Below are 27,464 nucleotides of genomic sequence, written 5' to 3'. Positions count from 1 at the left end.
AGGCAGCGCCCACCGGGCTCCCCGGGCTGGGAGGCCCTTTGCCGAGGGCTCCGCTCTGGAGATCGCACCCCTCTGACCGAGCTCGCAGGGCCTGACGTGCGCGGAGGAGGTGCAAATTACACTGAGATCAGAGGCCGCAGGACACTGGAGTCCTGGGCCTCCCTCGGCCTGGCTGTCCAGCTGCTAGGAATGGTAACAAGCCTTGAGTCGGGAAGATCCATGCTCGTCCTGCGCATCTCAGCACCATTCAGACAGCTAGGTGATTTATCAAACATTGCCTGGGAGAATCTTCCACCGTTTGAAGTAAGTATATCCGTGGGAGAGCACACTCCTGAGTTACAGCACTACTACAATTAAGGGCTGCTGCTTGGGGTCATTTTGGTGTTTGTTTGTTTGGGGGGGGAGGGGGCTTTTGATAATTTATTTTTAAATTCACAAAACGAATTCACTACAGCTTCTAGTTGAGATTAGATTCCCATTAGATATTTAGATTGATACTTAATATTCTTTATATAAAATTCTTTTTAAATATAAATTTATTTATTTTAATTGGAGGCTAATTACTTTACAATATTGTATTGGTTTTGCCATACATCAACATGAATCCGCCACAGGTGTACACGTGTTCCCCATCCTGAACCCCCCCTCCCACCTCCCTCCGCATACCATCCCTCTGGGTCATCCCAGTGCACCAGCCTGGAGCACCCTGTATCATGCATCGAACCTGGACTGGCGATTCGTTTCACATATATTATACATGTTTCAATGCCATTCTCCCAAATCAACACTAATACAGTATACTAACGCATATATATGGAATTTAGAAAGATGGTAACGATAACCCTGTATGCGAGACAGCAAAAGAGACACATGTATTGAACAGTCTTTTGGACTCTGTGGGAGAGGGCGAGGGTGGGATGATTTAGGAAAATGGCATTGGGGTCTCTTTGAAATCACCGTTTGCTTTCTCTTTTCATCCTAACACCTCAAATCTCCATAGGATAGCCTCTTAAGTCTGGTTTTCAGCTATCTTATCACCTTAAGGTGTGTCTCCAGGGTCCCCAAAAGGAATTTTTGTATCTTCACAGCACTTAGACTTAAGTCACTCCATTCCCAGCATATCATTCACATCTGATGAAAAGTTATCTGGAATTTCAGCTTGCTCCTTAGGACAGTGGTAGTAATAAGACAACCATGGCTACGTTTTCGGCACACCTATCACACAGCAAACACTATGATAATGTTTTTTTCTTCGGTGTTAATTTTGTGAATGGCATGAGCTCAAACACTAAGACTTACCATCTCAAATATCATGAAATGAAAGCCAGTTGTTTCCAAGCTACAGGAACACTCACTGAGCTCCAAAAATGTGCTATGCACAGGCTCAACGTCGACAGTTAAAAGATGAGTATGGCACACACATACCAAAAAAGAGGACTACTGGTGGAATATCTCTTACCTAATGATTAGAATATTTCTAATCAGAAATGTCGGGAGTATGGTTTGAGAAATTAAGCTGCAAAGGGAACTAGAGGGCACATCAAGAAAGGCTGATGTATGTTAGGATGCTATTTTGAAGGCCTTTCGAATGATCTGATCAGGTTCGAAAGACTGCTGCTGGATTGAGATGGACTTAAAGGGGCAAAAAAAGGATTAATGAGACATTGGAGGAAAGAAGACCAAACTGAAGATGTTAGCAATAATCCAAGTAATAAACTAATCCCACGTCAACTCAGCTACTGATCTCTTAGCTTGGTCTCCCATTTCTACCTCTGCCCCTACTCTTCAGCAGAGCAATAGATTTGACTTTTGGCTTCTCCGTGTTTTACTTGGTTGGCTGACTTGACTTGGAGGGAAGACAGGTAAAGGGCAGGAACGTACGCACTACATTTTCTTCCAGGAGTTCTGTGATTTCAGGTCTTATATTTAAATCTTTGATTTATCTTTGACTTTTGCATATGGTGTAAGATAAAGTTTCAATTTAATCCTTTTATAGGAATATCCAGCTTCCCCAAACCATTTATCGAAGAGACTGTCCTTCCCCCATTGAACGTTCCTGGTGTCTTTGTTGAATCTTGTTGACCGTAAGCATGTGGGTTTATTTCTAGGCTCTCTATTCTGTCCCATCAATCTATATATCTGTTTTTATGCCAATACCATAATATTTTAATTACTATAGCTTTGTGATATAGTTTGATACAAGGAAGTGTGATGCCTCCAGCTTTGCTTTTCTTGCTTAATATTGTTTTAACTGTTCAGAGACTTTTGTTGTCTCATATAAATTTTAGGAATTTTTTTATTTCTGTGAAAAATACTGGAATTTTGATAGGAATTGGACTGAATCTATAGATGGCTTTGAGTATTATGGAATTATAATAATATTAATTGTTCTGTTTCATGAACACAGGATATCTTTTGTGACTTCTTCAATTTCCTTCATCACTGTCTTGTAATTTTCAATGTAAAATCTTTCACCTTCTTGATTAAATTAATGCTGAAGTATTTTTTGGTGCTACTGTAAATGGGATGGGTTTGTTTCATTTTCAGATAATTTCTGTTAGTATACAGAAACACAACTGATTTTTGTGTTAATTTTGAATCCTACAACTTTATTGAATTCATTTGTCAGTTCAAACAGTTTCTTTAGGGTTTTCTATATGTAAGATCATATTATTTACCAACAGAAACTGTTTCACGCCTTTCTTCCTATTTGGACATATTTTTTTCTTTTTCTTGCCTAATTCCTCTGATTAGAACTTATAATATTATGTTAAATAGAATTGACAACAGATGGCACCCATATCTTATGCTTGATCTTAAACAAAAGCGTTCAGCTTTTCACTAATACGATGTTTGCTCTGTATTTGTCATATATGGTCTCCATTACATTGAGATACATTCCTTCCTGGTGGCTCAGATGGTAAAGAATCTGCCTGCAATGCAGGAGGCCAGGGTTCGATCCCTGGGTTGAGAAGATCCCCTGGAGAAGGAAATGTCAACCCGCTCCAGTATCCTTGTCTGGAGAATCCCGAGGACAGAGGAGCCTGGCGGCTGCAGCCCATGGGGTCACACAGAGTCAGACACCCTGGGCAACTAGCAGCTCCATCGTCACTAAACGACCGTGAACGTTTGCCAGATGCTTTGCTCTTACATCCCTTCAGGTGCTTGTTGTCTTTCACTGTATTAATGAGATGTATATGTTATCCTGCCCTTGCATCCTAGGGATAAGTCCCACTTTATCATGGTGTGTGATTCTTTTAGTGTGCTGTTGAATTTTGTTTGCTAATATTTGTTGTAATTTTCTTTCCTGCAGTGCCCTTGTCTGGCTCTGGCAACAGAGTAATACTGGCCTCATAGAATGAATTTGGAAGTGTTCTCTCCTCTTAAATTTTTTTTTGAAGCGTTTACAAAGAATTGGTATTTTTTCAATGTTTGGCAGACTCACGAGTGAGGCTGTGTGGTCTTGGGTTTTCATTTTCTTGTTAGATTTTTGATTTCTCATTCAATATCCTTGCTCATCACTAATCTGTTAAGCTTTTCTATTTCCTCATGATTCAGTCTTGGTAGGTTGTATCGTTCTAGAACTTTTAACCATTTCAGGGTATCTATCTTATTGAGTAGTCTGTATGAACTAATATTTGTCTAGAATTTAGAAAAGTGCTTAGCAGAGTAAGCACTCAGTAAATTCTAGCCTCCCTTTCTCTTTATATTTCTGAGGTAACAGCAATCTTAACAGCCAGTGTCTGTAAACACGCTAGGGTGGGACTTACCTGGTGGTTCGCTGGCCTAGACTCCGGGCATCCACTGCATGGGGCGCAAGACAAGCCCAGACCGGGGCTGTGTAGGCTTAGGGTTGGGTTCAATGCACTCCCCTTTATTCTGCCTCCCAATGCTGCATTTTTTAAAAATGCAGATTGAAGGTTTCCGGCAACCTTGCATACAGCGAGTCTGCTGTTGCCATTTTCCCAACAGTAGTTGCTCACTTCATGCCTCTGTGTCACATTTTGGTTAATTCTCACACTATTTCAAGCCATTTTATTGTGCTGTATTTATTATAGTGATCAAAATAATCCTTGATGTTACTACTGCAAAATGATTATGACTTATTGAAGTCATAGATGATGTATAGCATTCTTGGCTATAAAGTGCTTTTTCATTTTAACACTTTTTTTAAATTTTATTTTGTATTGGAGTAGACTTGATTACCATTGTTGTCCTAAATTCAGATATATGCAAAGTGATTCAGTTATACATATCAAGATTGAAGGCAGGAGGAGAAGGGGATGACAGACGGTGAGAGGTTGGATGGCATCACTAATTCTATGGATATGAGTTTGAGTAAACTCCGGGAGTTACTGATGGACAGGAAGCCTGGTGTGCTGCAGTCTACAGGGTCTCAAAGATTTGGATATGACTGAGTGACTGAACTGAACTGTTTGCAAGGAGCAAGCGTCTTTTTATTTCATGCCTGCAGTCACCATCTTCAGTGATTTTGGAGCCCAAGAACATAAAGTCTGTCACTGTTTCCATTGTTTCCCCATCTATTTGCCATGAAGTGTTGGGACCAGATGCCATGATCTTAAGTTTTTTGAAGGCTGGGCTTTAACCCAGCTTTTAAACTCTCCTCTTTCACTTTCATCAAGAGGCTGTTTAGTTCCTCTTCTCTTTCTGCCATAAGTGAAAAAAGTGAAGTCACTCAGTCATGTCCATCTCTTTACGACCCCATGGACTTTAGCCTACTACGCTCCTCCATCCACGGGATTTTCCAGGCAACAGTACTGGAGTGGGTTGCCATTTCCTTCTCCAGAGGATCTTCCCAACCCAGGGATCAAACCAAGGATGATGTCATCTGCACATCTAAGGTTATTGATATTTCTCCTGGCAATCTTGATTCCCCTTGTAAGTCATCCAGCCCAGCATTTCACATGATGTACTCTGCATATAAGTTAAATGAGCAGGGTGACAATATACATCCTTGACGTACTCCTTTCCCAATTTGGAAACACTCCATTGTTTCGTGTCTGGTTCTAACTGTTACTTCTTGACCTGCATACAGATTTCTCAGGCGGCAGGTAAAATGGTCTGGTATTCCTATCTCTTGAAGAATTTTCCACAATTTGTTGTGATCCACACAGTCAAAGGCTTTGGCATAGTCAATAAAGCAGAAGTAGATGTTTTTCTGGAACTCTCTTGCTTTTTCCGTGATCCAGCAGACAGCAATTTGATCTGGTCCCTCTGCCTTTTCTAAATCCAGCTTGAACATCTGGAAGCTCACAGTTCATGTACAGTTGAAGCCTGGCTTGGAGAATTTTGAGCATTACTTTGACAGCCTGTAGTTCAGTTCAGTCACTCAGTCATGTCTGACTCTTTGTGACCCCGTGGACTGCAGCACACCAGGCCTCCCTGTCCATCACCAACTCCCGGAGCTTACTCAAACTCATGTCCATTGAGTTAATGATGCCATCCAAGCATCTCATCCTCTGTCATCCCCTTCTCCTCCTGCCCTCAATCTTTCCCAGCATCCGGGTCTTTTAGATTCAGCATCAGTCCTTCCAATGAATATTCAGGGCTGATTGCCTTTAGGATGGACTGGTTGGATCTCCTGGCAGTCCAAGGGACTCTCAAGAGTCTTCTCCAACACCACAGTTCAAAAGCATCAATTTTTCGGAGCTCAGCTTTCTAAGATGAGTGCATTTGTGCAGTAGTTTGAGCATTCTTTGGCATTGCCTTTCTATGGGATTGGAATGAAAGCTGACCTTTTCCAGTTCTGTGGCCACTGCTGAGCTTTCCAAATTAGCTGGCATATTGAGTGCAGCACTTTCACAGCATCATCTTTTAGGATTTGAAATAGTTCAGCTGGAATTCCATCACCTCCACTAGCTTTGTCTGTCTGATGCTTCCTAAGGCCCACTTGACTTTGTATTCCAGGATGTCTTGCTCTAGGTGAGTGATCACACCATCATGTGATCCAGGTCATGAAGATCTCTTTTTGTATAGTGTTTTTGTGTATTCTTGCCACCTCTTCTTAATATCTTATGCTTCTGTTAGGTCCATATCATTTCTATCCTTTATTGTACCCATCTTTGCATGAAATGTTCCCTTGGTATCTCTAATTTTCTTGAGATCTCTAGTCTTTTCCATTCTATTGTTTTCCTCTATTTCTTTGTATTGATCATTAAGGAAGGCTTTCTTATCTCTCCTTGCTATTCGTTAGAATTCTGCATTCAGATGGGTATATCTTTCCTTTTCTCCTTTGCCTTTAGCTTTACTTCTGCATATATACATGTATCTATTATTTTCAAATTATCTTCCTGTTTAGGTTATTACAGAATATTTAGCAGAGTTCCCTGTGTGGTACAGCAGGTCTTTGTTGATTGTCTTATTTTATTAGATATAACAACAAAATATAACCATATCTTTGTTGAATAGATATAACAGTGTGTACCTATCAGTCCCAAACTCCCAACCTATCTCTCTTCCGACTCAACTCCTGGTAGCCATGAGTTTGTTCTATAACTCTGTGAGTCTGTTTTGTAAATAAATTCCCTTGTATCATTTTTTTTTAGATTCCACATATAAGCAATATCCTATGAAATTTGTCTTTGCCTGACTTACCGTGCTTACTCTGATAATCCCTAGGTCTTCTACATTGCTGCAAATGGCATCATTTCAGGTTTTTTAATGGCTGAGTAATATTCTACTGTATATATGTACCACTTCCTTATCCGTTCCTCTTCCGATGGATATTTAGGCTACTTCCCTGTCTTGGCTATCGTAAACAGATCTGCAGTGAACACTACGGTGCATGTATCCCATCAAACCATGTTTTTCTCTGGACCTATGCCCAGGAGTGGAATTCCAGAATCATATGGTAGCTCTATTTTTAGTTTCTTAAGGAACCTCCCTACTGTTCTTCATATTGGCTGTACACATTCTCACCAACAGTGTAGGAAGTTTCCCTTTTTCCCCACACCCCCTCCAGCATTTATTGTTTGTAGACTTTTTGATGGCCATTCTGGCCGGTGTGAGGTGATGTCTCATTGTAGTTCTGACGTGCGTCTCCCTAATAATCAGTGATGCTGAGCTGCTGCCCATATGCCTCTTGGCCATCTGCATCTCATCTACTCTCTAACTAAAGTGTGCGCATTCTTTAGGCAATGCTGTTGCGCACGATAGACTGCAATATAGCATGAACATCGCTTGACATTGGAAGTCCAGCAGTTCATGCGATTCGCTCTATCGCAGTGGTCTATAAATAATCTGCAGCATCTCCAAGGCATGCCTGTATAGTTTTCTGGGAAGGAAATTACCACCTACTCAGCTAAATTCACGTGGTCACACCTTGTCCAGTCAGCTATAGCTCAATTGAGAGATATTTGTGTGAAGACCAAAGGTGGCAACCAGGAGCTCAAACCTGGATAACCCTGGGCATTTAGGGTAGTGAGCACTTCTCAGAAAAGGTAAGAATAGGAGTGGAGGTACCTACCTCAAAAGGCATTTACTCAGTCTCATTTAGAGACCATGATGAAAGCATAAAATCTGAGCCGTAGCTCTCGGGTTTGGGCAGGAAGTTGTTAGCCACATAGCAAAGAGTAACATAAGTAGGTTGATCAAAGAAGCTTCCCTCATGGAAAGTAGTAGAAAACCACAGGCTGCAATATTAAGTGCCTTATCTCAAAAATAATCGGTATTATTTTTCTCCGTATTTCTCTACAGAAAAGGAGTCAATTTATTCTCTATAATTTCTAGACCATATCTTAATAAAAATGGCAAGAAGATATCCTTTAAGAATGGAGGCCAGAGCATTAGGGGTAAGGACTAAGTGCTGCTTGGGTTAATAAATGATGTGTTGAATCTGCCTAACGGAAAAAGCAAGAGGCACTGGCCATGTCGACAATGCACTTCCCTAGGGAAGGGAGCTGATGGCAGTTTTGTGGAGCGGTGCCAGTCAGGCTAGAGCTAATTGGGCACAAATTATGAACCCACAACCCATTTCTGAATAGTTCAACGTCATCACAGCCTACCCGGGGTTCTAGAAAATATACTCTGAGATTGCTTATGAACCTCATCAGCCCTGAGAAGGTCCATTTCCTGCGTTTGTTTGTAAGCAATTTGAAACAGGCTTATAGATCCTGGATGAGGTGATCCAGCAATGGGCTCCAAACCAGAAGGGCCTCTAGACAACGGGGCTCTGGGGCCTGTGGTTGCTTGATAACACTGTGATCTCACTGTGCTCCCCGTATCATCCTGTCAGGTGGGTCATATTCTGCATTGTGTCCTCCCTCTCACCTGTCCTCAACCTTAGAATGCTTTAGGTTTTTTTTTTTTTAATGTGAACAAAAGGTTATAACCTTTTCTATTATCCACCAATATTTATGGGGGCTTGAAGTACATTTTGATTGAAGGTAGCAAGAGTGAAGCTTGTGCCAGGAAAACTTCCACCATATCGTCAGTGACTACCCCCAGCTGGTTGGTAGCTACTTAGCCCGCCTCCAGAATGGAAATGTACCTTAATGCAGCAAAGTCTCACATAGGGCAGGGTAAGGGGGGAGATGTGTTTTCTCTACACCCATCCTGCATTACCATGGTGTTTTGGGTCTGGATTGCTTGTTCCTTATCTCCTTATCTGGCCAGGAAGGCATTAATCACAATGTGGAGAAGCTATAAACCTGTCGTGGCCGCCCCCTGACCCACCAGTACGATCCATCACCTCAAGAGAGGTTGAGGGTTAGGAGCTTCTATTTAGTTTCTTCTACTAAACTCTCATGGGTCCTTCACTGAAATCAAAGTATCCGTGGATTTATAATCCAGAAAGAAACTAAAATTGAAGAGTGAGTCATCAGTGGGCAACTCCATCTGATCCCAACCTGAACTGCCATCCTTCATGTGGGAGATAGAGGCACAAGTCACCAATAAATGTGTGATTATGTGTTATCTCAAGGTCAAGGTAATCGTTAAGGGAGAGGAGTACTATCACCACTTGACTTTCTGTGACAGTTAATTGAATGTGTCAGCTCACCCGGGCCACAGGGTACCCAGATATTTGCCCTCATTGTTTTGGCTATGTCTGTGAGGATGTCTTTTGGATGAGATTAACAATTAAATCAGTGGACATTGAGTAAGGCAGATTGCCCTCCATGTGTGGGTGGGCCGCATCCAATCAGTTGAAGGCCTGGCTAGAACAGAAGACTGACCTTCCCCATCTGCCTCCTTCGCTGCCTGACAAGGATGCTCTGGGCACATGTGTGAGTGAGGCTCCACACAAGCTGGCAAACAAGTCCCAGCACATGAGCACACTTCACATGAGAGTTACAGAAAACCAGGAGTCATTGGAGAGCATCCCTTCTCATGGTTTGCTTGTTTTTTTAACAAAGCCTAGGGCTCTGGTCCAGCCTGTAGTTACAAAAGTCAGCACAGGGTATGGGAATGGTGAAGAGCAAAGGGAAACCCAAGTCCAAGTCCCAGACAAGAGAGGACGAAAGAAAGGAGCCAAGTCCAAAAGGACCAAGTATGCACTAGAGGCGGCCTCAGATAAGCAACTGCAGAAAGGAGACCAGTGTCAAGACAGCCTGAGCCATCCCCAGAGCCAGACATCTCCTTCCTGTTGTGTGTCTGCCTGGACCAAACAAATAGGTCTCTGCTTTTCACTTAGCTAGAACCAACTAGATTTAAGTTAATTACCTCCAAAGATTATTATAAAACAAAGACAAATACTCCCAGTTTCATTAAATGACCCCAGTGTGGCCCCTCTATCCTCCTTGACATGTTAAGTCTTTCATCACTGCTTCAGAAATACCAGCGTAAGGAGGACATTTCCACGACCTTTCAGTCACTCAGATTGTAGGCATCTGTGATAGACCTGACTTGAGTAATGATGATGACTCTCTCTTCTCACAGGCTGTGCAAATAATTCTTACCATGTTTCACTATGCACTGGGCTTTCTCTGTGCTTCCTTGTTTCTTGGCGAAGAGGATATAAAAAGCACTGGTCATATCCCTGTATTACTGACACTAGGGTACATAGTATGGTCGTCACCATTTGTGAGTAAACCATGGTATTTTTTCTTTCATCTTTTTTCTAATGTATCAAGTGAATTACTCATGAGGTCAAACAATGGACTAAAGACCCAGTATCTGACTCTAAACAGCAAATTTTACTGTGGAAACAGCCTTAACAAAGTGGAGGGTAGGCTTTGGGCTGGGGTGGGGGGTGCATACTTAGGGAAAGCATTTTTATGCTTGTTTCATGTTTGATAAATCCTTTAAGAGAATGGCATGTGCATGTGTAAATGATATTGAAGGGTGTGTTTGAAGAGTAATAAAGAGAGTGGCTGTTTGGGAAACTATGATGCCCTTCTTTGGCAGAGTGGAAACCCAAAGGCCTGAGCTTAATGATTTTTGGAGATTTTTAGAGAGACTACACAAAGAAACAGAAAAGAAGAAACATGGGGTGAAGAAATTAAAACAGGTTTCTAAAGTAGATGTTTTGAGTAAGGAAGGATACTGTGATAATTGCATAAGCATAGTTGCCAGGGTACCTGCCAGAGACATGCACGGTTAGTTCCAAGGCACTGTATTCAGGGAAAGCCAAAGCTGCGGTCTCCCACAAGTCGATTTAGGCTCATAGCTACGACCAATCCAGAAACAATTCATCAATCAAGGATTTCATTCATAAGTGATATGGCGTAGTAACACAACTAATATTCCTAGTGTATCAAAGCTGAAAGAAAGTGAAAGAAAGTGAAGTCGCTCAGTTGTGTCCGACTCTTTGTGACCTCATGGACTGTAGCCTACCAGGCTCCTCCCTCCATGGGATTCTCCAGGCAAGAATACTGGAGTGGGTTGCCATTTCTTTCTCCATCAAAGCTGACCCAAGGCCAAATTTCTCCTTAGAGGGCAAAAGGTTTTATCAGCCTCTGACCAATTCCCTTTGTACTCCTCAACCAAAAACAAGGCTGTGGGAGAGGAGATTTGAATGTAATGCAGTCCCTGTGCTTTGGGAAAAGGACTCTGAAAGATGCTGCATGCATGCTAAGTCTCTTCAGTCATGTCCAACTCTTTGTGACCCTTGTAGCCCACCAGTTTCCTCTGTCCATGAGGATTCTCCAGACAAGAATACTGGAGTGGGTTGCATTCTCCTTCTCAAGGGGATCTTCCCAACCCAGGGATCAAACATGCGCCTTTTATGCCTCCTCCCATATGCAGGAGATATGTCCTCAGATATGCAGATGACACCACCCTTATGGCAGGAAGAGAAGAGAAACTAAAGAGCCTCTTGATGAAAGTGAAAGAGAAGAATGAAAAAGATGGTTTAAAACTCAACATTCAAAAAACAAACATGGCATCTGGTCCCATCACTTCATGGCAAATAGATGGGGAAACCGTGGAAACAGTGTCAGACTTTATTTTGGGGGGGGCTCCAAAATCACTCCAGATGGTGACTGCAGCCATGAAATTAAAAGACGTTCGCTCCTTGGAAGAAAAGCTATGACCAACCTAGACACCATATAAGAAAGCAGAGACATTAGTTTTCCGACAAAGGTCCATCTAGTCAAGGCTATGGTTTTTCCAGTGGTCATGTATGGATGTGAGAGTTGCATATAAAGAAAGCTGAGCACCAAAGAATTAATGGTTTTGAACTGTGGTGTTGGAGAAGACTCTTGAGAGTTCCTTGGACTGCAAGGAAATCCAACCAGTCCATCCTAAAGGAAAGCAGTCCTGAATATTCATTGGAAGGACTGATGCTGAAGCTGAAATTCCAATACTTTGGCCACCTGATGCAAAGAACTGACTCACTGGAAAAGACCCTGATGCTGGGCAAGACTGAGGCAGGAGGAGAAGGGGATGACAGAGGATGAGATGGTTGGATGGCATCAGTGACTTGATGGACACGAGTTTGAGTAAGCTCCAGGAGTTGGTGCTGGACAGGGAAGCCTCATGTGCTGCAGTCCATGGGGTTGCAAAGAGAAGGACACAACTGAGTGACTGAACTGAACTGGTGCGTCCTGCATTGGCAGGCAGACTCTTTACCATCAGCGCTTCCAAGAAAGCCCCTTGAAACATGGTACTACAGCAGTTTTAACCCTGGGGGGTCTGGTCACCAGTGCCCCAGATGAGAGATATTCCCTCAGACACTTTCCTTTAGGGTTGGTCCTCCAGTGAAGGGCATTTATCAGCACCAGAACTTTCTGGAAAGGGCCATATGTCATAGGGAGAAATGCTTTACACTGACAGAATACAGTGAAAGTGAATTGCCCAATACAAGGCATCCAGAAGGATTCCCAAGTCCATGATGTGGAAGAGAAGATTACAGAAGAAATCAGTCACAGGCAGTAATTATTCAATTTCATATCTGCTGCATATCAGGCGTGTTTCAAAAAGTACTTCAGGTCTCTTTTATATGATGGAAAAACCAACCTCATGAGAGAATGTTACTAATTCCCATTTAATGAATGAGGAAACCAAGATTTAGAAAGTGTAAGTAAATTTTAGAGTGACCCAGGAAAAGTATCAGAGTTTTTTTGTTTGTTTTTTTTTTAATCAAGCTAAGAATGCTTCTGCTTTCATGACAGGCTCTCACTTTCCCGGGCTGCAAGGTCCCCAGCCCCCTTGAAATAAGTCATCTTTTGTAGCTGCTGTGAGCAGATGCAGATCAGGTATAAGACAACCATTTCAAAAAAAGCCCTAATTGCCAGGAGCAACAAACAGTCCTTAAGACACACTATGTGGAAGTCAGCTTCTAAATCTTCAGATCAAATGCTTTCTGAAACTATTTTCGGTTGATGAAATCTTTTTCTCTACAGCGAGATGGGTGTGGGGCAATGTTCTCTCAAATAAATGGCAATCAAAACAAGTGAAGTACAGCCTCCTCGGCCCTCATAGTCTTTGTGAGGTCCCTAAGCCCCATCACCAGTACAAAGGGTTCATTAATGACCAAAGATTAAAATGTCGTTTCTTCTCTGTAGAAAGGGTGAGTCCATTTCTTAGAGTCTACCAGTGGTCACTACAGAACTGAAATACATAGTTAAAACTGCCTTCTTCAGAGAACTCAGCGATACGTTAGAGCTCAGGAATGCCGCTGGCATTAGGGAACGTGTCTGGGGGCCCGTCACCAGGAGTGGGTGTTTACAGACCCGTGTTTCTGCCCCCAGTTCCTCCTGTCGGGGTCCATGGCTGTCAGCGCGCAGAAGAAGCCCACGCGGTATAAGGTACGTAGGGCATTTGGGGCAACGCCAGAGATGACAGGCTTGTGCCTGGAACACACTGAGAAGAAATTATTGCTTTTCAGTCAGTTTTTCTAGGAGGAAAAACTGCTTTTCCAAATGTTTGTATAGGAAAAAAAAAACACTTGTTATCAGGATGCCCTCCAGTGCATCTCTTTGTGTGCAGGGTGTATGGGTGTTGAGGAGGGTGCAAGGAGTTAGTTTCATAAGATGTCAGATGAGAGGGTTCTCGTGGGAAAACCAATTCAAGCTATCCAGCGGAGCATGTCGGCACTGTTGCTTAGCTGCTAAGTTGTGTCTGATGTTTTTGCAGCCCCACGGACTGTAACCTCCAGGTTCCTCTGTCCATGGGGTTTCCCAGTCAAGAATACTGGAATGAGTTGCCTTTTTCTTCTCCAGGGGATCTTCTTGATCCAGGGATCAAACCTACGTCTCCTGAACTGACAGGCAGATTCTTTACCACTGAGCCACCAGGGGTGCCGAGAAGGGAAAATATAGCCAAACAGAGCTCTAACCTAAGAGTCAAAAGCAGCGGGAAGGGGATAAGACAACATGATGTTTGAAAAGAGAGTTGCCTTCAGCAAACTCAGATCTAGAGAATAACTTTGGAACATGAATCAGGTACCATTAAAGTGTATCCAACAAAGGATAGTCACTTTCTCCTGTAGAACCTCCCCCACTGTGATTGGGATCACAACTCTGGAGATGGATTGTCCAATTGGCTGCATGAACTTGGGCAAATTACTGTGCTTCACTCTCCTCATCTGAAAGAAAAAAAAAAAGTGACCCATGAAGTTACCTGCCTCAGAAGATGGCTGTGAGGGTTAAAAGAGTAAAGAAGCATGAAGGATGAGGCTTCCCAGTGGCAACAGTGGTAAGAACCTGCCTGCCAATGCAGGAGACACAGGTGGTGCGGATTCAATCCCTGGGTCCAAAAGACCCCCTGGAGGAGGGCATGGCAACCCACTCCAGTCTTCTGGCCTGGAGAGCCCCATGGAGAGAGAGGCCTGGAGGGCTAGAGTCCACAAGGTTGCAAAGAGTCAGACACAGCTGAGCGACTTGGCACAGCACGCACGCAAGCATAAGGGACAGTTGCACACAGCATGTACATGTGACCCAGATGTGACCTGGTGTTGCTCTTGCCCCAAAGATGCAAGTAGAGTTGGCCTCAAAGTCTATGAATGCCCTTGTGATTTTGCAAATCCCTGAAACTGTGTTGGCTGGGGGGTGGGGGGGGGAGTGCAACATGAGAGTTGAAAGCTTTGTGCTCAGTCACTCAGTCGTGTCCAACTCTGGGGCCCCACAGACCACAGCCCACTGGGCTCCTCTGTCCATGGGATTCTCCAGACAGGAAGACTAGAGTGGGCTGGCATGCTTCCCCCAGGGGATCATCTCAACCCAGAGACTGAACCCGCATCTCTTATGTTTCCTACATTGGCAAGAGGGTTCTTTACCACTAGAACCACCTGGAAAGCCCCAACTGAAGCTTTATTTGGGGATAAAGTGAAGAGTACAGCCCAGGAGACAGCATTTCAGACAGCTCTGAGAAACTGCTCCAAACAGGCAGGAGGGAGAGTCAGTGTATATGTGATTTTGGTGAAGGGGGAGGACATGCAGTCAAGCATTTTTTGCAGAAGCTTGCTGCTAGTTTCATGAAGGTTGCTGCTAGTTTCATGAAGGTTACTGCTAGCTTCATGAAGGTTGCTGCTAGCTTCATGAAGGTTGCTGCTAGTTTCATAAAGGTTACTGCTAGTTTCATAAAGGTTGCTGCTAGTTTCGTGAAGGTTACTGCTAGTTTCATGAAGGTTGCTGCTAGTTTCATAAAGGTTGCTGCTAGTTTCATAAAGGTTACTGCTAGTTTCATGAAGGTTGCTGCTAGTTTCATGAAGGTTGCTGCTAGCTTCATGAAGGTTACTACTAGTTTCATGAAGGTTGCTGCTAGTTTCATGAAGGTTGCTGCTAGTTTCATGAAGGTTGCTGCTAGTTTCATGAAGGTTGCTGCTAGTTTCATGAAAGATACTGTTACTCACAAGGAGCAAATGTCACCATGAAGGATTTTAGTATTTTTCTAGATATGAGGAAATATAAGAATTGGACTCATAAAATCTTCTGAAAATATCTAAGTATCTGAAGACCTCTTTGGCTAGTTTTTTTCCCAGAGCACAGAATGTGTCATTCCTGATCTCCACCTTGAACTTCTTTCAGGTGGATGTTGAAGGTTAAGGGTCAAACCAGCTTGTGATTTAATCCTTGTCAGAGGCAGACAGCAATTGCCCATTTTTAATTGGCAACTGACATCATCCTAGTTCAGTTTCATATTTGCACAGACTGTTTCCATTTTTCTTCACATCCAAGGAAACAGGTGTGAATAAATTTGCAATGCAGGAGACCTGGGTTTGATCCCTGGGTTTGGAAGATCCCCTGGAGAAGGGAACGGCTACCCACTCCAGTATTCTGGCCTGGAGGATCTGGCATGGGCTTTAGTCCAGGGGATCACAAACAGTCGGACATGACTGAGCGACTTTCACTTCACTTGACTGGTTGTCACAAAAACTCACCAAAAGTGTTTTTGTTTTTGTTTTTTACCAGAAGGATGGTGGGAGAGGATGATGGCTATAACTTCCAAGTTCTAGCCACAGTCTGGCTCCCTCGTCATTCTTCCCCCAACCTCAAGTAGCAAAGTGAGCATTTCTTCTTGTCTCAGCCAGTGTAGTTCCAGTTCCTTCTCTAGAAACATGTGATATCATTCTTCACAGAAACACAACACTCCTCTGCCCCAAGGATGCTAGTCCAGGAAGTTTCCAAATCAGCGTGGCTCAATTCTACAGAACGAAATCAATTATAATTACTTATCAAGTCAGGAAAACGCCTTGGAAAATTTACTCAAGTGGCAGCATAGTGTTCTATTATTCTTGGGTGCTATGATGCACCTCATGTACCGTTAATGTTTCTAAGTTCCAGTCAGCTCAGTTTAGTTGCTCAGTCGTGTCCAACTCTTTGCGACTCCATGGACTGCAGCACACCAAACCCCTCTGTCCATCACCAGTTCCCGGAGTTTACTCAGACTCATGTCCATTGAGTCAGTGATGCCATCCAACCATCTCATCCTCTGTTGTCCCCTTCTCCTCCTGCCTTCAGTCTTGCCCAGCATCAGGGTCTTTTCAAATGAGTCAGTTATTCGCATCAGGTGGTCAAAGTATTGGAGTTTCAGCTTCAACATCAGTCCTTCCAGTGAACACTCAGGACTGATCTCCTTTAGGATGGACTGGTTGGATCCCCTTGCAGTCCAAGGGACTCTCAAGAGTCCTCCAGCACCACAGTTCGAAAGCATCAATTCTTCGGTGCCAAACTTTCTTTATAAATTCCAATAATTCAGTTCAAAACAAGCATCTTGAGCATGAGGCAAGTTCTGGTATGTAGGATGCCTTGGTGAACAAACAAAGATTTATTGCCCCTGCCGCACTTATATTGTAATGGGAGGATAAAGAAATTGAACATGACAGATAAGGAAACAGTAACATGTGAGAAAGTGAGAACCACCGTGGGAGTGGGGGCAACACCTGCAGGGCTGCCCTTGGGAGTCTGTCTGCCTTAAGTGCTGTTTTTGTTCAGTTGCTCAGTTGTGTCCAACTCTTTGCAACTCCATGGACTGCAGCACGCCAGGCCTCCCTGGAGCCCCTCACCATCTCCCAAAGTTTGCCCAAGTTCATAGCCATTGCATCGGTGATGCCATCCAGCCATCTCACCCTCTAATGCCCTCTTCTCCTTCCGTCAGTCTTTCCTGGCATCAGGGAGAGCTTGTGTGCTTAAATAAGATGATCCAAATTCATCTCATTGAGAAGATGGCATCTGAGCAAAGCCTGAGGGAGAGATTTGTTCTGAACCCAGGAAGGCTCTTCCTAACTGTTTGTTTCCCCATTTCTCTAGCAAATTAACTTCCCTGCAGTTAAAGCCTAGATCTCCTATGCATCTTATCAATTCCTTCAAACTGTCTTTCACCGCAGCTTCTGTTGCAGGAAGGGGGACCCCTTCCAGGGCCTGAGAGTGGACTCTTGACTAACATTCAGAAATGAATTGCCCAAGAATACACACATGCTGACAGATGTTAGCAAGAGGCTTTACTGGGAGGGGCCCCCAGGTGGAGAGCAGGGGGTGAGGGAGCCCAGGAGGGCTGTGAGAGTCTCAGCTTTCATGGTAATGGGGTTGGTTTCCAGATGGTCTCTGGCCAATCATTCTGACTCAGGGTCCTTTCTTGTGGTGCACACATCGCTCACCCAAGATGTTCCAACAAGGAGGATCCTGGGAGGTTGATAGGACTTGTGGACTGGGGTCTCCTCTCTCCTTTTGACTTTTCCCAAATTCTTCCGGTTGGTAGTGGCTTGTTAGTTCCACATTCCTTACCAAGACCTCCTGTTGTTAAAATAACTCCTTAAAGTGGCTACTACCTTGTCTAGCCAGGGTGGGTGGTTTCAGTCAGTGTTTCCCTTAACACTTCAACTATTTATGAGAATACCCTTAGGCCTAGATTTCTCCATCAGTTCAGTTCAGTTCAGTTCAGTCGCTCAGTCGTGTCTGACTCTTTGCGACCCCATGAATCACAGCACACCAGTCCTCCCTGTCCATCACCAACTCCCAGAGTCCATCCAAACCCATGTCCATCGAGTCGGTGATACCATCCAGCCATCTCATCCTCTGTCGTCCCCTTCTCCTGCCCCCAATCCCTCCCAGCATCAGAGTCTTTTCCTCTGCTACAAATGAAGTCATCTCCCTTGGGGAGATCGAAGCCCTCTTTTTATAGTTTCCTTCTCCTCTGGACAAATTCTCTAAGCCAGGGCTCTGGTGCTAGAATGTGCTGGGTGTCAAGGACAATGGAGTGCTTCTCTCTGAGTGACTCCTCCACTTTAAGAGCTGAGGGCTTGGTGAAGGTGGCAGCGGCCCAGGTCTCCTCTGTTTGCCTCTCATGACGTGGAGCCCTGACCCCATAAGCCAGGGCAGGGTTGGTCAGGGCCCAGGACTCAGTGATACCACATCCAACGTACTCCCCTATCCCATAAGTGGGGGGCTCAGCAGATGAAGAGACCCCCCTTCTCTAGGCTGCATGCACTGGGACATAGCCTGAGCAACAGGTGGCTGGGCACAGGATTAGACATGCTAATTAAATGACCTGTGCCTCCAGGGAAGGTAGCATTAGATGAAACTCTGACTAGGGGATGAGGGGAAAGATTTGGAGTGGTCTTGCCTTGCTGAGAAGAGACAAGAGGGTGCAGACCTTGGTTCATATACCACAGACTCACAGTTTGTACTGAGTTTTAGTAGATTTTCTTGAATAAATATTTCTTCATTTGCTGTATGCCCTGAGGACTGTTTCCAGAGATTTTTAAGTGATTGGGTTTATTTTTAGTAACATTCACGAGTTTCAGTGGGGAGTTGCTCCTTGATGTTCCTCAGACTTTCACACTAGAAACAGGATCCCTCAAAAGTAATGATGTTGTGTATTTAATTCAAATGTTCAATTGGGCTTTTTTGGAACATACATATCTTTCTTTAGGTAATCCTGGTTCATAAAGATGAATCACTGTTCTCTTTCCCCCAACCTAGAGAAAGGGGCTCTCTTCATCTGCCCAGCCCCCACTCATGGGATGAGGGACCTCATAAGTGGATACAGGGTAAGTGCGCAGAGGCAGCAGTAGTGGGCACTTTCTGGAGCATGCCACAGCCTGGATCTTTACTAAGGAAGAGGCCCTCTGGCCGATACTCCCAGAAGCTCTATATGTACATAAAGATAAAATTTTAAAATCCTCAGCACAGAAACTAGATTCTTCATTTTCCATCCTTCACCCACTTCTCTGATCACATGTAACCCAACTCCCCTTCAGCATTTCACGTTTCAGCCACATCAAATGCCAGGAGCTTTCTGGAATTGCCACTTCCCCATGTTTCTGAAGCTGCGTATACACTGCTCTCTTTCCCATAATACACTTTCTCAACTTTGTCTGCCACTGTGAACTGAGTCTGGCTATCCAAGGAAAAATGAGAAACATTGAGAAGATGCCAGGCTTGTAGCATCTACAGGAGATGAAGGACTAGTCTTAGAAAATAAACAGGGTCTGAGGGAGTCCCGGAGAACCAGAAAAAGAAAGCACAGTAGTGCAACAGAAGTGCTCCTTTCAGGGAGGCATATCTGGCCACATTGTCACCATCATTAGATACCTAGCAGTCCAGGTTCCCACTGCCTGCCTCTGCATAACATCACAGCTCTCTCTTCTAGGGATGAATCCTAATCTTTTGTTCATCTTTAAGTTTCTTGCTCAAGGTTTATAGTCCTTAAGAGGAGCATTTCATTAGCTGCGGTCTGACTCTGGCTCTATAGATTGAAGACAGGAAGGACCTCCCTCTGACTTTCATAGAGGTTTGATAAGCATCTCTCATAAAGACTAGAACAATGAGAAGAGCCCTTAAAGTAGGAAGGGGGTTGACGACTGGACAACCAAAGATTAATGTTGCCACTATGATCCTTTCTTTTTGTTAACCAGCATCAAAGCACATCCTTCTTTCCATTATTAGTTTTTAAAAAATCCTCTTTAAAATGTAACTGTCCTCACATATACAAAAATGCATGCAGCATCTTTGAAAAGGGATACAGCCTCTCTTCACGGCTCCTGTAAGGCCCTCCGTGCTGTCTGGAAGGGTGCTGGGACTATGGAAAGGCTTTAAGCACTGAAGTGGCATTACTGAAGGGGGATGACATTGGCAGATGCTAGACTTAAGCTCATCATTTATTGAATTTTTATCACATGGAGTATCATTTTGCCTCCCCCATTTGATTATAAGATTCTTCAGTTGAAGTCTGAGTTTATCCTTAACACAATATTTAGCATGTCGTAGGCACTGTATAATTATTTGTTGAATAAATAAATATATCTTCTGAAAAAAAAAGATTTTTATCCTAATTGGTTACTAGACAAATTTAACTCAGAGTCCTGCTAGTAAGTGCAGTAAAATGCCAGAAAATCAGATTAAAATTTTAGCTGAAATGTTCCCTAGCTGATGGTTAGACTGGTTGCTTCATCAGAATCTGCTTCTGCTGCTCCTGATCAGCTCTCCCGTGTGTCTGTCACAGCTGACATCCGCCATTGTCATGAGCATCTTTAGCGCCTGCTTTTCTGCATGTGGTTCAATTATATTATGTATCGCGTGTTTCTCCTATGCTGCAAAAATGGAAGACTATGTTTGGTCACAGGTAGGTACCAAATTTAACAATAACTGGATCAAAATTTTAGATATAACTGAAAAAAACTATGATGAATGGTGTATGTTTGCAATGAGCAAGGTATGGAAAAGACAACCAAAGTTATCAAACATCTTTGGCTGAGAAATATTGAAAAAAAAAAAAACCTGTATTTCCTCCAATTTTTTTTCACGGGAATATTTTAAAAATCAGTTTTCCTTTAGTATTTGGAAACAGTAAAAACCTCAGAAAAAGAGGAACACCTGGGGCTACCAGGGCTGGAAGAGGCAAGGAAGAATCTTCCCCCCGAGGGGGCTTTGGAAGGAACAGTGTCAGACCAATACATCCCTTTTGACTTTTACCTTCCAGGCCTGTGAGAAAATACATTTCAGTTGTGTTAAGCCACTGAATTGTGATACTTCATCACAGTAGCCCTAAGAAGCTAGCATGGGAGCCCAGTAAGCAGTCATCCACTCTCCTTCTCTCATGTTCTGAACCAAAGGAGCAAAGACAGAATCAAGCAGATATAGCTGAAATTATCAGCTTTATTGTTGATTACCATAGTTGAGTGCGGAAGAATTGATGCTTTCGAACTGTGGTATGGAGAAGACTCTTGAGAGTCCCTTGCAGTGCAAGATCAAACCAGTCCATCCTAAAGGAAATCGGTCCTGAATATTCACTGGAAGGACTGATGCTGAAGCTGAAACTCGAATACTTTGGCCACCTGATGTGAAGAACTGACTCCTTAGAAAAGACCCTGATGCTGGGAAAGATTAAAGGCATGAGGAGAAGGGGATGGCAGAGGATGAGATGGTTAGGTGGCATCATTGACTCCAGGGACATGAATTTGAGCACACTCTGGTAGATCGTGGAGGAAACGGGAGCCTGGTGTACTGCAGTCCACGGGGTTGCAAAGAGTCGGACACGACTTAGTGACTGAACAATACCAATACCACCATCACCACCATAGTTGGAGAAAAAGTTTTAAATCTTTGGCCAAAATTAACCTGCTAATGTACTGATACCTCTCCTTATGAATTAAACTCATCCTGCTAGTTATGTTTAGACCACCAGTCTCCCTACAGTGGCCCTGACAACTTCCAGATGTTGGGAAGAAGAACTCGTAGCTGCAAGCACAGATCGTTCTGGAGGGAGCTGGCTTCCTCCTCTCAAAAATCAACAATTTGATAAATCCCTGCTTTTCACATGGGGAATTGTAAGTGAAGAGCATGAAAAAGCACCAGAAGCCATATCTATTGCTCACAAAGAGAAAACTCCTACTTGGGAGCACGGTAGAAATGTGGAAGCAGAGGGAGAACATTTCCACCCGACACGTCCCACAGTGCTCACGATACATGAGTTAGAAGAAAGCAGAACATGCAAACTACACATGCACCCGGGGAAAGCCTAAAACACAGGTCACGTAAACACATGCCACAGTGCTCATGATACATGAGTTAGAAGAACGCAGAGCATGCCTACTACACACGTGCCGGGGGAAAGCCTAAAACACAGGTCACGTAAACACGTGCCGCAGTGCTCATGATACATGAGTTAGAAGAAAATAGAACATGCCTACTACACACGTGCCGGGGGAAAGCCTAAAACACAGGTCCTGTAAACACGTGCCGCAGTGCTCATGATACATGAGTTAGAAGAAAACAGAGCATGCCGACTACGCATGCGCCGGGGAAAGCATAAAGCACAGGTCACTAGTCACCCTCACTAGACGAGAGACTGCAAGCAGAGGGTGGGCGCCAGCGTGGCGCATGGTCCCACAGGCCATCTCTCCACTGCTCAGTCTGCTTTCACGTGTAAAATGGAAATCAAAGCTCCTACTTGTAGGGTTGTTCTTAAATGAAAGTGCTTAGCATAATGTGGGACACATATATAAGCACTAGGTAAAATTTGAAACATTTTATTTTTATGAAAAATACCCCCCAAATGATCATAGGTATGTGAGACTGTTGGGATGAATGATTTTTACCCTATTTTCTGAACGTTGTTCCTGTATAGTTTGTAAATGATTCATTAACAGGAGGAATGCTTCTCTTCTTTTTAATTCAGTTAGCTGGCGGTATGCTTTTACAGTATTTGCTCTTCAGCAGTGTCACAGAGCTGATCGTTGTAAGCATAATCCTGTCCTGGATTGTGCGAGCATTGCGTCATCCAGAACCCAAAACAGAAAGTAAGTAGCTTTGTTTCCGGCTGACAGATCAGAATGAAACAGCTCCTGCCAAAGCCTCTCTCTGAGGGACCAAAGCTCAGCTAGACTCGAGGGACGGAAGAGTTGCTTCTGAGCTGAGGTCAGTGGCAGCAGAAAATACGCTAAAATGTCAGTTGCTTGGTCCTGTGAAAAATGGAACCTAAACAACTTGTCTTGGGAAAAGTTGTGGGAGTATTATGTTTTTTAGAACTGGCATCTCCCAGGAGACTCATAGAGCAGACGTAAACTGCAGAGGTTTCACAGGGCATACCAAATATGGGAACACTGAGTGCTACAGACTCAGAGGTTCAAATTTAGTTATGAAATGTTGGCTTCTGAAATCTGGGATCTTCAAATGCCTTCCCAGATGGCTCAGCAGGTAAAGACTCTGTCTGCAATGCAGAAGGTGCAGTTTCATTCAATCCCTGGGTCGGAGAAGATCCCCCGGAGAAGGAAATGGCGACCCACTTCAGTATTTTTGCCTGGAAAATTCCACAGACAGAGGAGCCTGGCAGGCTACAGTCCATGGGGTTGCAAAGAGTCAGACATGACTGAGCACACAGAAGCCCAAATGCCTTCAGAAAATGGAGATTTTAGAGGCCACTTCAGAGAATACTTCTGGCATAAAAGAATAAGGATCTCTAAAACCCATTCTTCCATAAAATACATGAGAACATTGGCAAAAAGTTGTCAAAATCAACTTTTTCAGAAATCTGGAAAGTAGTTTTAAAATTGCAATAATCCAAGAAGCACTTATTCAAGAAAAATGGCTGTATCTTGGCAAAAACAGTGAGGTCCGTGGTGCTTTAACCTGTCACGTTCCCATCCTCCTTGCCCCATCTCCATAGCAGCCTTTAAATTAAACAACCTGGCAACCGCAGAACTTGTGAAAAACACCAGCCTAACAACTACAAAAAAGGGGGTGGTATTGGAGTTCTCCCAAAAGAGCCCTATTCCTAGAGAATGTTTATTAACTTGTCTGGCAGCTCCCTAGAAACCTCCACTGGCAAGCCTCGTCTTAATCTGACCTCACTCAAAGCTTAGTCACTGTGAACAGCTTTCTCCCTGGGGTGTTTGAACAGACGGTGGTGCTTAGCATCATGTCTGCCTAAATCAAGGATGACAGCTGGGGAATACAAAAGGCTGATCAAAGTGAAAGTGAAGTCGCTCAGTCGTGTCTGACTCTCTGTGACCCCATGGACTGTAGCCTACCAGGATCATCCGTCCATGGGGTGTTTGAACAGACGGTGGCGCTTAGCATCATGTCTGCCTAAATCAAGGATGACATTTGGGGAATACAAAAGGCTGACCAAATAACTTAAAAGACAAAAAAACTGTAGAGTACAATGTCCATGGTTTCCCTTGTGGCTCAGGTAACGAATCTACCTGCAGTACAGAAGACCCAGGTTTGATCCTTTGGTTGGAAAGATGCCCTGGAGAAGGGAATGGCTGCTCACTCCAGTATTCTTACCTGGAGAATTCCATGGACTGAATAGAGGAGCCTGGCAGGCTACTGTCCATGGAATCACAAAGAGTCGGACATGACTGAGCAACTGACACACACACACACTGTATCCATAAGGGACTTTAAAACTATGACAATAACTTGGAAATAATAAAGGCCAAGTACATAAGCAGGGTTGTGTACATGCCGAGGGAAAACCTGAGAATGCCTTTGTTTCCCACCTCTGGTTGGCCTGAGGCTGTCTGCAAGCAAGGAGTGATGGCTAAGGCAGAGTTGCCAACTGTGTCCCAGAGCTTTAAAGACTTATCCCCAACACACACACACACACACACACACACACACACACACACACACACACACACATGCATACACACAGCTTCTCAGCAAAGACTGAAAATTTTGTTTGTTGAAGGCAGTTAAGGAAGTGAAGACCAGTGCAACAAAAACAATAATAAAGAAATAAGAGTTTTTAAAAAAAAGAGATACTATCTCACACCCATTAGAATGGCTAATAGATTTTTTAAGCAGAAAATAATTGTTGGTGAGGATGTGAAAAAAATTGAAACCCTTGTATGCTGTTATTGAGAATGTGAAATAGTACAAACTTTATGGAAAACAATATGGTGAGTACTCAAAAAATAAACATAGAATTATCATATGAAATAGCAATTCCACTTCTGGATATATACCCCAAAAAAATTGAAAGCAGGGTCTCAAAGAGATGTCTGTATACTCATGTTCAATAGCAGCATTATTTACAACCGCCAAAACATAGCAATCCACGTTTCCATTGACAGATAAATGCATAAGCCAAGCGCGGCATATCCATACAATGGACTATCACTCAGACTTCGAAGGAAGGGAATTCTGGCATATGCTCCAACTTGAATAAACTTTGGCGATGTTACGCTAAGTGAAATAAGCCAATCACAAAAACACAAATGTTGTATCATTCCACTTATATGAGATACTTAGAATAATGGAAATTATAAGGCAGAAAGTGAAAGGATAGTTGCTGAGACTGGAGAACAGGTCATGTGATGTTACTGCTTAATGGGATAGAGTTTCAGTTTCACAAAATGAAAAAGACTATGGAGAGAAATGGTGGTGATGGTTGCACAATAAAATCTACATATTTAAAACCACTTTCAAAACAAATCAATTTTTAAATTGATTAAGATGTTTTAAATACTACATATATTTTAGCACAATTTCTTAGATTGAAAAAATCAATCTATTAATAGTAAATGGTATTGATAGAATAAAAGAAACAGTCACTAAAGATCGATAGAAGGAAATATTAATAGATTGTAATGGCTGATAATCTTATCTCCTTCCCTCTAAATTCTTTCAAAATAAAAATCAGTCATTAATCCCTCCAAAAAAACTGCACACTAATTAGGCAATCTAACACTGCCTGGATCCAGAAGAACAGATACTTGTGGGATTCCTATGGGATGCTGTGGGCTTCCAGGGTGGCTCAGTGGTGAAGAGCCCACCTGTAATGCAAGAGGCACAAGAGAGGCAGCTTCGATCCGTGGGTCAGGAGGGTGCCCTGGAGGAGGGCGTGGAAGCCCACTCCGGTGTTCTTGCCTGGAGAGCCCCATGGACAGAGGAGCCTGGCGGGCTACAGCCCATGAGGGCACAAAGAGTCAGACACCACTGAGCGCACACACACGCATAGGATAAGTGTGTAGCGGAGATAACTGGAAAATGAAGGCAGAGAAGCAAATTGAGACCACGTTCTAACACGGCTAAACCAGCTTACAAGAGTTTGGGATTTAGTCTGTAAGTAACAGCATGCTACGGAAGGGTTTTACACGGCAGTGCTTCTTTATCAAGCTTTATGGTTGTATCATTATTTCCATGAGAATATTTTCTGCAGCAAATTACAGATCTCCCAACTCAAAATGCTTAATTAATCAGAAAACATGTCTTATAACAGCAAGTTCCCAAGTAAGGGACTTCTGGATCCACGGGTTCAGCTGCTCGGTGATGGTATCAGTGATCCAAGTTCTTTCTGCCTTCCTCTGCAACTTCATCTTAATTTTAAAGTTGTAAGATGCATACTTCCTGGTTCACATCCAGCAGAAGAAAATGGTTTCTCTTTCTCAGAAGCCAAACAAAGGGAAGACTTTCTTTACCTTACACTGGCCCAGTTGCCTTAGTCCAGCCCCTTTCTGAACTGAATAATGGCAAAGGGGATGGAATTGCCATGATGAATTTAGATAAAGGTGTAGGAGCGAGATTTTGAAGAAGTCACTCACCTGAAGAATAGAGATGGAATTGAAGAACAAGCCTAGAGACAAGGACACTTAGATGATTGCTTCAGCAGAGGCCACATTAGAGCCAAATGACGACGCCTACATTTGAACTGTAGAGAATTAAAGAGGATGAACTTGAAAGGTATTTAGGAATTTCATCAGTGTTTCATATGTTAGGCTCACACTCAATGCTTTTCAATAGCTAAAATTAGTAGATACAAAGTAGTAGATTAGTTACATAAACTGCTTAAGCTTTATTTCTAATTCCAAAACTCAGGAACTGTTGAGCTTAGCTTTAAATGCTGATCTGCACTTCACTTGAATATAAAACTGTTCAAAATGCTCATCATTTTCAGCTTTCTGTGTCTGTGTTGATGTAACATACTCTGCTGCCACCTCAAAGCGCAGAAAGGCCAACCGCAGTCTCACTGGGGCGGGGGCGGCACTGTCAGTGTAGGAGCGGCTTCTTGCAGCCGCAGGGACTCCCCCGGACCCCGTAATCTGAGCCAGACAGCTGTCCACTCCAGACGGACATTTCTCTCTCTGACCCAGAACACGAAGTAGAGGATCCAGGAGGAATCTTGAGACCCATAAACGTCCAGCTGAAGGTGACAGTCGTTTTGCAAAGAGTCACAGTTCAGCTTAACATGGTGGTTTGTAATCCACTGAAGCCACCAGTTTCTGGTGGGCCTTGGGTCCAGTGTGTCTTTGGCCCCAGGACAGGGCAGATGCTGTTCTCTTCGTATGCTTTCCACTGGTCCCACAGGCTTACATGTTTGTTATTGCTATTGTTTTATCTTGTTTTGACTCAGTGGCTAAGGATAATGTTATTATACTACAGTATAATAATGAAGAATCTGCTCTCACTCTAATCACCCCAGGTTACACACTGTCTGAATCCTCTGTGCCTTCATAATTTCCAAAGAACCAGTGTGACTCCAGTCAAGAAAAGATTAATTGTGAATTAGTGAAGAACTCCATGACTTTTTCTTTCAAGAGACCTCATGGAAAATGCATCCTAATGAAGTCTTTTCCGATGCTCCTTTTCCCGACCTCTTCAATAAAGGACGCAATTTGA

At 43.4% G+C, this 27,464-nt stretch overlaps 2 protein-coding genes across 2 annotated transcripts in view; one reads left to right on the top strand and one right to left on the bottom strand.

Annotated features, from left to right (window-relative positions):
• The window catches only part of PDE2A (phosphodiesterase 2A), a 509,398-nt gene that overhangs the window by 16,536 nt on the left and 465,398 nt on the right, over positions 1–27,464 (bottom strand). The gene's annotated exons all lie outside the window — the stretch shown is intronic.
• LOC102174108 (B-lymphocyte antigen CD20-like) lies at positions 1–27,464 on the top strand. The gene is made up of 8 exons (XM_005701516.2): positions 1–303; positions 1,997–2,092; positions 7,717–7,811; positions 9,898–10,041; positions 13,152–13,208; positions 20,344–20,463; positions 22,519–22,639; positions 27,268–27,464. Exons 3-8 carry the CDS (start codon positions 7,767–7,769, stop codon positions 27,300–27,302), a joined length of 522 nt encoding a protein of 173 aa, XP_005701573.1. The 5' UTR covers positions 1–303; positions 1,997–2,092; positions 7,717–7,766; the 3' UTR covers positions 27,303–27,464.

The sequence above is a fragment of the Capra hircus genome, chromosome 15, assembly GCF_001704415.2.
Source record: "Capra hircus breed San Clemente chromosome 15, ASM170441v1, whole genome shotgun sequence".
NCBI classification, from domain to species: Eukaryota; Metazoa; Chordata; class Mammalia; order Artiodactyla; family Bovidae; genus Capra; species Capra hircus.
This window is presented reverse-complemented; position numbering and strand designations above follow the sequence as displayed.